Source organism: Bacillus rossius, chromosome 2 (assembly GCF_032445375.1).
Source record: "Bacillus rossius redtenbacheri isolate Brsri chromosome 2, Brsri_v3, whole genome shotgun sequence".
NCBI classification, from domain to species: Eukaryota; Metazoa; Arthropoda; class Insecta; order Phasmatodea; family Bacillidae; genus Bacillus; species Bacillus rossius.
Window position 1 is genome coordinate 25,365,276 of NC_086331.1, and position 13,973 is coordinate 25,379,248.

Consider the following 13,973-nt stretch of genomic DNA (forward strand, 5'->3'; position numbering starts at 1 on the left):
GTTGTTTCTTGGGGGTGGACGTCACGCTATCCCCACTCCGGGGCGGTTGACGCGGGCGGTGATCGCTGGAGCAGCCTTGAGCGGGCTCCACGTGGTTGAACCCCGCCATGCTGCAGGGATAGGCGGGTCACGGCGGTAGGGACCCGCCTGCGCCTGACGCCACTCCGATTTAAGGGAGTATTTGGGCAGGGTTTGAGCTTATTGTTGTGCACTGCGCCACGGAAAATATTAGTAACAAATATTGTTCTTTCATGTACGTATTATTATTTTAATTACTTGTGGAAATCAGTATTGTTAAACGGTGTTATGTGAGTGTTGTTTTAGCTATGTAACTAAAAATTTCTGCTAATATAGTGCTTTTTATGCTTAAGTTTGACATGGGTTATTATTTGATGAACTAAATCACACACCATATTATAGTTACGAGCCCACCAGTTTGTAAATATGTTAAGTTCAACTAAGAGGCGTGAATATTTCTCGATCGGAGTGTATCTGTGGGTGACTGGCTCAACAAAGTAGCATTGAGCTAGGTCCATGTTTTCACTTTCACATGCCAAATACCTACCTCAGACTACACACGTCCATTTGGACAGTTAGTTATGCTGCATAAACTACCTAATTATAGGCAAGTTTCAAATGTAAGAATTATTTAAAATAAATTTTTTTTTAATGTATGAGCAAAAAATTTTAGTACATTTTTTATTCAAGGAATCTACAATTTATTTATTCGTGTGGAAAAGAGTTGTTTCATTTGAGATCATACCCACGTCATTACTATTCTCAATTATTCTCTCTTGTTATATTAAAAAAAATATTAGTAATTTATCTCTATCTATACCTAGCTAATAAGCATGAAGTTTCACTTCAGTCGAGCGTGGGCTTAATGCAAACTTTTTTTAAATTTCACACTTTAAATTTACACCACTCCTTATCACTTTAAAAATATTTCGCTAAGCTATCAGTAATGAATCAGGATAACTTAAATAAAATTTCCGTTGCTTGCAGCACGTACCTTTTGGTGTCTGTATTTTCAATTTCTTCAACTTTTTTAGAAATGACTGCTGCTGGTTCAAAATATTTTGCCACTTTGTGAAGTAATGCTGTTGTAGAGCTAGTTTTGAACAACCCTAGAGCCCTTCTTCGGAGTCCTTGTGATAAGCAAGCTTCGACAGCCCCTGAAAAAAAAAAATAAAAAAAAAATTATTTGAAACACACAACAAATTTAAAGGTTTTTGGATTAAAATTGTCTACAACATTTTAAAAGTAATATAGTATCACTATGTACATAAGCACCTTTAGTCAAGAATAAAACTCTTAGTTTTTCAGTGCAGAGGATTTGAACTGAAAAATAAATTAACTATCGAATAGTTATTATAACTGTTTCTGGGACCTTCTTTTAATAGCACGAACTACCGCCCATACCAAAACGTAACAGAAAATATATTCCTGATATGCAGGTATGCAGAAGCCACTCGCGGCACACTCATTACATTTTGAACTTTGATGTTGGCCGTTACTATGTGAATATTCAACGCATTATACTTGACTCACAAAACAAATTCATATCTCAACTGAAATTATACTGGTTAGGATAGTAACACACGTAAGTAATATGTAAATGGGGCTCCTAGAACTGGCTTCTGGCTGAGGTGCCGAGGTGCAGAACCGCCATCTTGGATTGTGATGTCACGGCTGCCATTTTGGATTAAAAAATGACTCAAGTTGACTCTAAATGCCTCAAAATTCCTAAAACTTTAACGATTTCGAGGGAAAAATTCCCGTTTTGAAGGAAAATTTCCCGTTTTAGTCCTCAAAAATGCAAAAGGCTTGAAATGTCCATATTGAGGCTTAAGAATCCATATATACAGCCTCAGATAAGCCTCTGACGACATCATGGATTATGATGTAACTCTTGCAAATTTTTCGTTACGGCCGCCATCTTGAATTTCCGTAATTATTATCCGATTTACATGAGAAAAAATTTTTAATTCATAAAAATTTAATTGATAATATTTTAATTAATTTTTTTTTTAAAAGCACTTGCACATATCATTATCGTCGCCCTCTTGGATTCTAGAAATATTGCACATTTCGTTACGCCCGCCATATTGGACGTGTATGACATAATCTTTGAACGTTTCATTATGGACACCATCTTGGATTCTATATCATTGCACTTTTCGTTACGCCCGCCATCTTGAAAATCCATAATTATTATGCTAGAAATTTGGAAAAAAATTGTAAAATTCATAGAAAAAAATTAATACATTTTAATAAAATATTATTTAAACTTGCATTTACATCCTTGGTTCGAACCTGGTGTAGGCGATTTTTAAAATATTTTTTGGAATTTTTTCGGAATTTCTAGCATAAACATTACAGATTTTCATGATGGCGACCGTAACGATAATTGCAACAGTTACTCTTAATACAAGATGGTGGTCGTAACGTAAAGTGTAACGATAGTTGCAACAGTTACGTCTTAATACAAGATGGTGGTTCTGTCTCGAAAAGGTGGTGCTATTATTACTAAAAATTAAAAAAAATTTACAAGCTTGAATATTCATGTTTTTTTTATATATACCTTATTTAATTCTCACCCTGGTAAATGTCTCGATGGCCGTGCGGTTAAAGGCGTGTGTTTTCTAACCTGGAGATCAGAACTGCGATGGTTCGAATCACAGCATTTCCAATGTATTTTGTATAAAAAATAAAATTTAATATGTCGATAAGGACCATAATAGCTATGGTAAATAATGGAACATCGATCTTATGTTATGAGACAGAGCGACGCTGGCGCTCTCTATGAACAAACAACACAAACATAGTCAACGGTATCCAAGATGGCGGCCTCCAGAAGAACAAAAAAAATCAAGAGCGATGCTGGCACTCTCTAGGAACAAACAGCAGAAACAAAGTCGACGGTATCCAAGATGGCAGCCTCCAGTGGAACAGAAAAAATCAAGAGCGATGCTGTCGCTCTCTAGGAACAAACAGTGGAAACAAAGTCGACGGTATCCAAGATGGCGGCCTCCAGTGGAACAGAAAAAAAATCGATATGGCGGCCGTGACGAAAATTTCATCATGAGTGAGTGGGGCGCTCGATTTAAAGATGGCGGATCCAATATGGCCGCCGGGGTCAAGGTCAAAGGTCAAGGTCAAGGTCAGGGTCATCCAAGATGGCCGCCGTGTCGTCACAATCCAAGATGGTGGTCGGCACCTCAGTCACCTCACCCTGGAGCCTGTCCCCGGACCGGCTATTACATACTACTTTGTGCGAATAGTGGTTTTTGGTGGTCTAACAGGAAAATGTTTTTAATTATTTATTGTGAATAATTTCGAAGTCAAAAATTATCTAACATTTTCACTTAGGCAGATACATAACACTACAGAACACATGTAGTGTATATATCTAATAATACTATATTAACTTTTGCAAACAAAGTGAAAATTGTACCATTTTTATTAACTATTGAAGCTATGTGAACATCCTTAATATTCACATTTCTCATCATATTGAAATATTAAAAAATTGCAATTCTTTACTTTTTAAAATTAAAATTAAAATCCAAATTACATGACCGCAAGGAATAATGGGCGTTGCCAAGTAATGGCATGGAGGGGGTGAGAGAGAGAGAGAGAGAGAGAGAAAGAGAGAGAGAGAGAGAGTTGAGAAACTGTCAAATTCGAAGGAAGTAGGCTGGAAAAAAACGTTGCACTTATGGGTGCCGCGTGTTGAGATCCTCTTCGTGAGAACTATATTACCAGCCAGCGTGTGTTATCTACCCAAGGTCGACGGCCCACTGAAGAGTAGCTGGAATTTGAGATTCGGCGCTTCATTTCATGTTTTCATTGGGCGCCCTCACACGTACACACACACACCACTTGAAGACAGGCATTCCTTCAGCTGCCCGAAAGTAGCGGCAATCTCCTGATAGTTCTGGATCTCTTCCCAGGAGGGTCCCTTGAAGGCTGACATTTCACGAAAGTTGTAGCGTGGTCTTGGGCGGCGAGTGCTAAGTGATGGTGTTGTCAGCTTGTGACGAGTACATTTATAAATGTGTTTGCATGTAAATCTGTTTAGTTTCGCTATTTATAACGTGTTTATCTTAAAACGTTCTTAGGTTACCAAAAAGTAATCAGTAGGTAGAAACCAAAGTCTATAACTGTTAAGAGCCATTTAGACTTCCACGTAGTGTTATCCTAACGAAAAAAAAAAGCAACCGTTTTTGCGGAGCGTCACAATACGACTGGGCGCATAGCGGCGGTGAGGACTGCCATACACGCAGTGTGTGAGGTAACATTGCGTGAAATAAACCCTACATTATTTGAATGCTGATATTTTCCCCGTAGTTGCTAGCTGCCAGACGAACGGTATCAATTGGCTTGGTCACATAAGCAGCCTTGACTGAGAGGACAAGCCGGCCGCCTTCCCGTCGCGTGTCACGGCTTGTTTTGGTATCAATTCAGGTCCTACATATACTTGTAGGCTATCAGTTTTTTTTCTAATAAGACAGCCATCTATTAAAGGAAATGAAAAGTTAGATATAACAGTGTATTATTTTCGTGCTAGAGAAGGTTGAACACAGATTCACGAGCGAAAAAAAAATGTTTTTATTAGGTTAGATCGGGGATGGTCAAAACTAGTCCAAATGGCAATAACGATGCTTTTCCCTGGAATCGTGAAGTGTCGTATGATTAAGAGTTTACTATATATCGGCAAACAAGCAATAACGACTATAATATCTGATGAAAAACACAGAAGTTTCGCTTCACCTGAGTAACAACAAGCAACTACCAGGGCCGGCGCGTCCATATAGGCGAACTAGGCAACCGCCTAGGGCGCCAAGTAACTGGGGGCGGCGCAGCACGACACATAACAGCTCATATAATATGTTTAACGATTATTGAAACTAGATGAAAATGGATTTTTGTAACAGTTTGGAATGTTTATATTGATATAAGTAATTATTTAAAGTCTACGGTGACCTGTTTATGATTTGTAATAATAAAAAAAGAAAAAAAAACACAAGCCTGCTTACATTTGATTGTTGACAAAATATTAGGCTTACGTGATGTATTTTGAGGCAAGGAAAATTTTTTTTGGGTGTCCGGGGGCGGGGGGGGGGGGGGCATTAAGGTTATTCGCCTAGGGCGCCAATTTACCTTGCACCGGCCCTGGCAACTACTGATGTGCCTGTAAATATTCCCAATTTTAATCTTTTATATTCGACTTCCGAATGTGAATAGTTCATAAATAACTGCACAACTATTCGTGTTTACGAATATACGCACACCCCAATATATTTTCCATTTTTGTGTGACTAATATTGATATACTTAAATTGAAATAAAATACCCAGTTTTAGTCAACTAATAAGATGTTCAAACTGTTGTCTCATTGCTATGTGGATTCATACGATGTAGCTTCCTAAGTAAAAACAAAATAATGTCTGATAAAGGGATTTATCTTTAAGTTACATCAGAAAGCCATCTAAAATTACAATTATTCTTTCTCTTCAAATGAAACAGAATAACGTAAAATGTTTTGTTATTGTATAATGGCTTATGTACTTACCGGCTGCTTAATCTACTGAGCGTTTTTTTGTTTTGATGTGAACCTTGGCATGCGAGTATGAAATCCATTATCTTGAAACTTTACGCACAGGGGATCTAAGCTGTTCCAAAATATGTTAAATATATTTAACCTATCTTAGGTACAATTTTCAAGTTTCCAATTTTGCTTCACATTGTCTTGAACTTCAAAAAAAAAAGGGGGGGGGGGGGAGGAAAGTGTCTCACAGCTAGTGCACGGAGGTTCTCACGGTAGACGTATTAAGTAAAAAATATTGCAGGAGTAACGAATGGTGCTAAGAAATTACGTTTGCTGCTGAATATGGGTTGAATTCCCCAACGTAGCCATGTTAATTTTTTAAGTCTTACACATAGGCACAGAAAATATTTATATTAAATTGTAGGGCACAATATGTATTATATGCCGCAATTCGTTTAAAAGTTAGCTAATTGTAACTAACAATTTGGCTTTGACAGCTTAGTACTCACGTGAATTAAAACAATACTAACGAATTGAGAACCTCCTTTTTTTAAGTCGGTTAAAAATTAACTTGTTTTCATGCATACCAAATCTAATTTTTCACGTAGAACTGTTTTACTCTTACTTTTAAGATGGGGATTTTTTTTAGCTAAATTATACTTACATAAAATAAACGCAATTTTTGAATCAGGATAGCTTAGTTTGCAAAGCATCACTTGATCACATTTCAAATTAAAAAATTGGAAGTTTTTGGATAGCACATTATGTCACAGAATATGTTTTGCCCAAACACACATTACAGTAAATGGATAAAATAACTATTAAAAAATTGGGTTCACCTTCTCTTCAAACCTTTCGCTTTTCGCAGCACAGCCATGCGTATCTGAATTGATAATACTGTTCTTAGCTTTCTTTTTGTCGTTGACACAGTACTCCGCACCATTCAGATTATTTACTGGCACGGAGGAGGTGGGATCAGATTCCGTTAGCCGAGGATGGGCCCGAAGTAATGGCAACACGGCAGCCGTCTGCAGGCTCCCGCGTGCAAGACAGGCGCAAGTGAACCAGAACAAATAGCTGAAAATGCAAAATACGAAATATTTCTTGTTCTAATAAAGTTAGCAGTATGCCACAGCTTACTTTTTTTTTAATCTTTACTTTAAAAGGAAAAATAGTGCAGTTTATAAATATTTGTATATCTTACAGCCTGTTTTTATACCACTTTTTAGGTTTTCCTGAATTTTAAAAATGTAAAATAAAATACTTATCAAGATTTTTTCTACAATATTAACCTGTAAGATGATTTCTGTTGTAAAAATACAGCAAACAAGCCAAGTACGAAATGTTTGTCTGATAAATTGTAGAAGATGAGAAAACACTTTTTAACCTACAATTCCCTATCAAGTCGCCGGACCAGGGACGGCCTTAAAACATCTTGGTCTTTATAAAACATTTTTCGTGGATTCTTGGTCCTTTAGTAAGTTGAAACATGTTCGGTTGGTTTAATTTCTTGTAGTTGATTTTATCGATACTTTAGGTCTGACACTACTGATACTTTGTCTTAACTGCTTAAAATATGTTATATTATATAGCGACGAAGAATTTCTTGTGGTTCGGAAATGTCTCGACTATTTGTCTGACACTATTCACGACTTGGTTTCGAAGACACTTGGCTTATGTGTATAGCATTGTACATGAACTAGTTGGAATATATTTCATGCATCGAAAAAATAGACTTCCGTGTTAAGCAGTGCGACAGCATATTTAATTCGTTGGATAGGTATCTTGTCTGCGGTTGTTTTTCATAGAGTAAATGATTAATAAACTCCACGAAAGGCAATGGGAAACAGATTTTAAAAATTATTTTAAGCTTTAGTTACCCTTATCACTAGCCGAGAATCAAACCAAAGAATGGAAATCTATCGCGTCAATCATTATTTTAATAAGTGAATTTTTTGATATATTTTGTAATTTTTTGCATATTTCTAGGTCAATAAATACAAATTTCCAAGTTGGCGGTCTTATCGGCTTACTGGAGGCTGGTATATGAGGAACTTAAGCTGCTTGTAGGATTTCGAACATGATTTATTAAATAAGTATTTTTTGTCTAAAATAATTTTTTTTGCATTGATGAAATATCGAACCAAAGTCGGATATCTTTCAAATAAATAATTATATAAATTAGTGATTTCGTATGAATTTTGGAATTTTTCTCGAATTTATAGCTAAATAAATACAGATTTCCAAGATGACATCCAAAAATTCAAGGTAGGGAATGCCCAGGCACTAAAATATTACTGCACTCTATCGGGTGAAAACTAAACTAACATGTCGGCAGCGCACTCTATCAGACGAAAACAAGATGGCTGCCTCCAGCTGACGAAATCAAGATGTCAGCCTCTAGCTGATGAAAACAAGATGCAGTCTCTAGCAGACGAAAACAAGATGGCAGTCATGATGTCATACTATCCGGCGATATATATACCTTGATACCTTGGCATTAGTGGTGGGAGGTAAGTTTGTCGGTGGCTTCCATTGAGGAGGATCCGTCGTCATTTTTAATCGAATGACTTTGCCGGGTTCGAACCGAAGTCTTAATAACGTAAGTGCGTTTTTTATTAAAAATTTATTATTTAATTTTTTGCTTTTAAAATTTTTTCCGAATTTTTTAGATGATATTTACGGATTTTAAACATGGCGGCTATTATGGCATAAATAATAGGGCAGATTTTTTAAATTAAAATTTGATTAATTAAATTTTTTATGAATTTTAAAGTTTTTTTTCTGATTTCCAGCATAAAAATTACGGATTTTCAAGATGGCGGCCGTAACGAAAATTGCAATGGTGACATCATAATTAAAAATGGTTGAAAGATCTAGAAAACATAATGGCGGAAATTTAAAGAAAATAAAATGGCGGATGTGAAATTCAAAATGGCGGAATCCAAGATGGTGGGTCCAAGATGGCCACCGGTGTCAAGGTTAAGGTCAAAGGTCAAGTAAAAAGTCACAGATCAAGGTAAAAAGCCAAAGGTCAAGGTCAAAGGTAAAGACAAATGTTAAGGCTTAGGTCAATTGCCTAGGTTAAGATCAAAGGTTAAGGTCATCCAAGATGGACACCGTGACATCAAAATCCAAGATGGCGTCGACAATCCTCCATTTTCAGCCTGCAACCTAAGCTATAGTAGTATTTGTGGAATTCCATTTATAAGTTTTAATGTGAATATTGTGATTTTAAAAGTAAATAATTTATCTCTATCAATACCTGAAAAGCAAGAATTTTCACTTCTGCCACGCGTGGACTCCACACACACAATTTCTTGCTTTAATTTTTTCTTTAATTCTGATAGTTGTCTATCTCCCTTAACCTACTTATTCAATCACATAATTTTTATTGCATTTTCTTCATTTATTTAACTTATCCTTTTTTAGAAAAATTTTAATGCTGACTTACAAGGAGATGATATTACTGGAGCCATCACAGTTATACAAGGGCTGGTCGGCTACTCGTCATAATCGAATTTGTCTGGATTTACAGTATAAGTGGGGCTTGACTAGAAATAAAAGTGACAAAATCGGGAGCTCCAGATGGCCAAGCCTTTTCGGAAATATAATTTTTGTCGCGGATCGGTCAATTAATAAAAGTCTTTCATGTTAGTGTACTTTCCAAGCAGTGGGTTGAGCAGCGCGAGAGTAATGCGAGGGCCGCGGTTTCGAGTCCCTGCGCGGAAACCTTTTTCTTTGGCTTCTTTTCTATTTATACGGTACTTACGCCAAAAATGTACCGAAATAATGCTCAATGTATTGTATCTATTTATATTTTCAAAATATTTATAGACCGCCAGTATTTTAACAGGTGCATAAACATGGAAAATTTGGAATTGCGAAGATGAAGGATTGCCAGCATGCAGTATCAAAGTGCTTCCCCCCTAATGCACTCAAATTGTGCAACCCTGCGATGTGTATTATTATCGTCAGGTAAATAACTTTATCGGGAAGATTTAAAACTGCTCTTATCTCATCGAGAAAGAAAAAGAAATCACATCCCGAGAAGACTGTATCAAAATAAACTCCATCGTATTTCGCTAGCTATCCTCGCCAATATTCAGCAACATGATGCATGACGTGCGAGGAGGGAGAATCATTTATGAATCTAAATCAAGTTTGTTTTTCCATGGACACTTCAAAACAACCATGTAACTGTAAAAATGCGGCGTTTATAACGTGTTCAAGGTGCCAACACAATTACTGCTTCCCCGGTTTTTACGATAACTTTCACCTCCGCACATGCAATTCATCAACTATATAGTGATAAAAGTATCTAATTTTATACACGAAGTCCTCGTGTAGGCTTTAATTACAATTCCTTCTTAGAAAGTAATTCGCAATCCCCAATTTTACATTATTATACGCCTGTTAAAATAATGACACCCTAGGCCTTTCGTGTAAATATAAATAAATACAATATATTATGCATTATTTCGGTTCATTTGTGGCGTAAGAATCGTAAAAATTGAAAAGAAGCCAAAGAAAAAAAATTTCGCACAGAGACCCGAACCTGCGGCCCTCGCATTACGAATCCGATCTCTTGATGCTGCGCCGACCACTTCTTGGAAATTACGCAAACATAGAAAACTTATGTTTTGACCGATCTGCGACTAAAGTCTTTTTCCCTGAAGGCTTGGCCATCTGGAGGTTCCTCTTGCGTCATTTTTACTTTTAGTCAAGCGCTACATACACAGTGGCGTAGCTAAAGTGACTGGCGCCCCTGGCCAGAATTGAAAACGACGCCCCCTCTTGGTTTAAAAGAGAGAGGGGAGGGTTCAGTAAAGCCAAACCATCGCGCCCCCCCCCCCCCCCCCCCCCAATTCACCACTTCCGGCGCCCCGGGCGGAGGCCTTCCCTGCCAACCGCTTGCTACGCCCCAGTACACACATTGTGGATGCGAACGAAATCGACGATGACGAGCAGCCGACCTCCTCTTGTAAGGTCCTTGTTTGCAATTTTTCTTTTAGGTTGAGGAATTGGCCAAATATCTTTTTCAACACATTATTGAACATTTTCATTAAAGAACGTTTCAAGAGATCGACTTTTTTGCTAATCCTTTACACATGATGTAAGTTCTCGAAATGTTTTTTTTTTTCAAATATGGTGACAGAAAACATGGTTTAGTCAACGCCCGGAAAAAATGTTTCATTTTACTTTTTTTGAAGTTATACTTCTTTAGGCGCGTTATCAAAAATGATGAGAACGAATTTTTACGATGTGCGCGCAGCATACAAAAAAAAGGTACATATATTTACATAATTATATATGTGCTTTTAATTCGTAAACTTTCGTTGATATTGAATACTTGTCCAAATAATAGAATTATTTATTTATTGTGAATATTGGTGATAGAAATTGTCTTTATAACTGTTTCAAGTGTAATTTTAAGTGTATTTATAAAAAGGAGGTTATGTTCCTGTATGTATAATTTATTCGCATTAGAAATGATTACATTATTTACTAAATAATTAAATTAAAAAGAATAAACATTCATCACATTTATTGATTTTCATTATTAATTAAAATTTATCTCAATGATTTTACTAACTAAAATAATTAATTTTAAACAAATGTAAATATTAATATTGAATACTGAGTTTTTATTTTAATTTTTTAATTTGAATGAATTTATACTTACCAACTTAATTATATCACTTCAGTCGTTTTATTATTTTATTTCTATTAATTATTAGCATGCAAAATTAAAGTTAGTTTCTTTACTAAGTATAACTTCAAACGCGCATACAGAAGTACACGCGCCAATAATTTTTTTTTATTTTTTCCTTTGTTTCCTTGAAGGTGCTGTAGAGCAACCACTTTCATATTAACTCCCGGAAGCGGAAAAAAAATCCGTAACGTTTAAAAATCTGTCGCTTACAATATTATATTTTATTTTAGCTTTAAACTCCGTCAACCGCTATTTCTCCAGTTCAATAATTTAAAGTATAAAGTTAATAACATTATGAAGAGAAGCAGAAATTTTAAATGGTTGTGGTTCAACCATACGGGACTTTTTTTGTTTGTTTTGATATTTATATCTCGTCGACAGCTAATTCCATAGAGACGGAACAACACAACCAAAATAAGGGATGTTGGGGAATAAATTGGCAATGACCTATAGCAATAAACTCTCTCAGCACTTTAGTTGAATAATTTCAGTAAATCATAGAATACTGAAGTCAGGTGACCGTATCTGGTCTCGAACCCGACTCGGGTCCTCTCGAACGCGAGTCCAATGTTTATTGTCCCGCCTCACTCAGTCATACGAGCTGACTCGTATTATTGGCGTCATTATGCGATATTTAGTATTCTCTGCATATTAATACTAACTACATCCCTGGATGTAACTAAAAATATTTGTCTGACCAGTGCATTATTGATCAAGGTGGCGCAGTGGTAAAGCACTATACTTGCATCCTTTCGAATTTCCATTATTTTCCCAAATCACCAGCAGTAAAATGCTGGAATTCTTCCTCCAATATCACTGCTCTTTACTATTTTTTGCTGCTGTCTCTAATGTCGACGAGAAAATTAGTCTATTCTGTCACCAGTTAAAATGTAATACATGGAGACTTAATTAATTTTACAACTTTGTTTATGTAAACTCATTTGTCACATATGATTACTAAGTCTTTAATAGCTTGTAACGGTTGATCTCCTCGGCAACAAGATGTACGAGATGTGCTTCGTCGCATCCCTGAAGAGGCCACCCGCTGCACTTCCAACAACGAGGGCAGCCCAGCTCTCGCCTGTCGGCTAGACAATTCGCGAAGCTTGACGAGGCCAAATTAGAAGGTTCTCGTTCATTTGACTGTTACTTGGCACGTGATGATGAAGAAAGAAAGCACGAAGGTGACTTGGATATTGATGATGAATGGTAATAGTAATGTGTATTGTTAGATATTCCTGAGAGAGATTTTTTTTTCTCATAAAACATCAATACTATAATCCGACAGAATATTTTGGATAGCTTTCTGTGCCAAAAGAGCTCGTTATTCGAATAACATTCTCTACTATTTAGCAACACTATGCCCCAATGCATCGAAACAGTTTTCGTAATCTTCAGCATAAATATTTGCACGTAATTCCTTGAGATCCTAAACGGCATTATTCCGGCTCCTGGATTTATTTATTTATATTTTTTTTTGGTTAAGGTGGTGGAGCGGGGGAGGGAGTGGATGAACTAGCTCCCGCGTTGGCTTGTGATGCTTTGGAGGTTGTTTGTTCACTAATTTCCTCTTCACCCACGACCTCTGTTTGCCCATATTGTCCATCATCATTCTTCGTCTGAAACATATTGAAAAAGTTCATTTGACAGTTACGTGGCACGTGATGATGAACAAAGAGGGCACGAAGGTGACTTGGCTGCAGTAGTATAGGATAGCCGGTCCGGGGACAGGCTTCAGGCTGTGGTGGTGGTGTCGGCGTCCGCCATCTTGGATTGTGACGTCACGGCGGCCATCTTGGATTGTGACGTCACGGCGGCCATCTTGGATAAGCGTAACGGGACACATAGTAACGGGACAAGTAGATCACGGCGGCCATTTTGGATCCGCCATCTTGGATCCGCCATTTTGGATGACGTAATTGTGTTTTCTCGAAAATTCCGGTGATGTGTTTTCCGCCATATTGGATGATGACGTCACTGTTGCAATTTTCGTTACGGCCGCCATCTTTAACTTTTTTATTTATTATCCGATTTTAACGTAATTTTTTTAAAATTTATAAAAAAATTCACTTAATAAAATTTTAATAAATTATTAAAAAAAAATACTTTTTTGACACGGAGCTCGGAGTCCTATGTTCGAACCCGACGAGTGCAAAAAAAAATAAAAATGGCGACCGATCCTTCCTCAATGGTGACTGCAGGCAGACTGACTCCCACCACTTTTTTTAAAGCATATATATCGTCACCTAGTATGACGTCATGTCCGCCATTTTTAAATTTGGACGCCATCTTGAAAATCTTTATTTATTATCCGATTTTAATGAAAAACATTCCAAAATTCATCAAAAAATTGACGTATTTGAATTCTGTTTGATTATATCGATGTACGTCCTTGGTTCGATTCCCGGCGAGAGTAAACGGTCGATCCTTCCTCCATGAAAGCTACCTAGACTGATCTACCACCAACAATACCAAGGTATATATCGTCAACTGGTATGACATCATGTCCGCCATCTTGTCTTCATCCGCTGGAGACAACCATCTTGTTTTCGTCTGCTAGAGTGTGCCGATAACATGTAGTATAATTATCTGGTCACCATACTTTTGTCCTCAACTGTTGACACTGAACATTGACCTTGACCTTGAACCTTGACCTTTGACCTTGACCTTGAAATTTGACCTTTACCTTGAAATTTGATTTTGA

General features: G+C 36.9%; 1 protein-coding gene across 1 annotated transcript in view; it reads right to left on the reverse strand.

Moving 5' to 3' along the window:
- Window positions 1–13,973, reverse strand: part of LOC134529183 (small G protein signaling modulator 2-like) — a 312,573-nt gene that overhangs the window by 256,523 nt on the left and 42,077 nt on the right. The window contains exon 4 of the mRNA XM_063363019.1: window positions 1,013–1,175. Within this exon, the coding sequence (XP_063219089.1) occupies window positions 1,013–1,175 (163 nt within the window). The remainder of the gene's footprint in view (window positions 1–1,012; window positions 1,176–13,973) is intronic.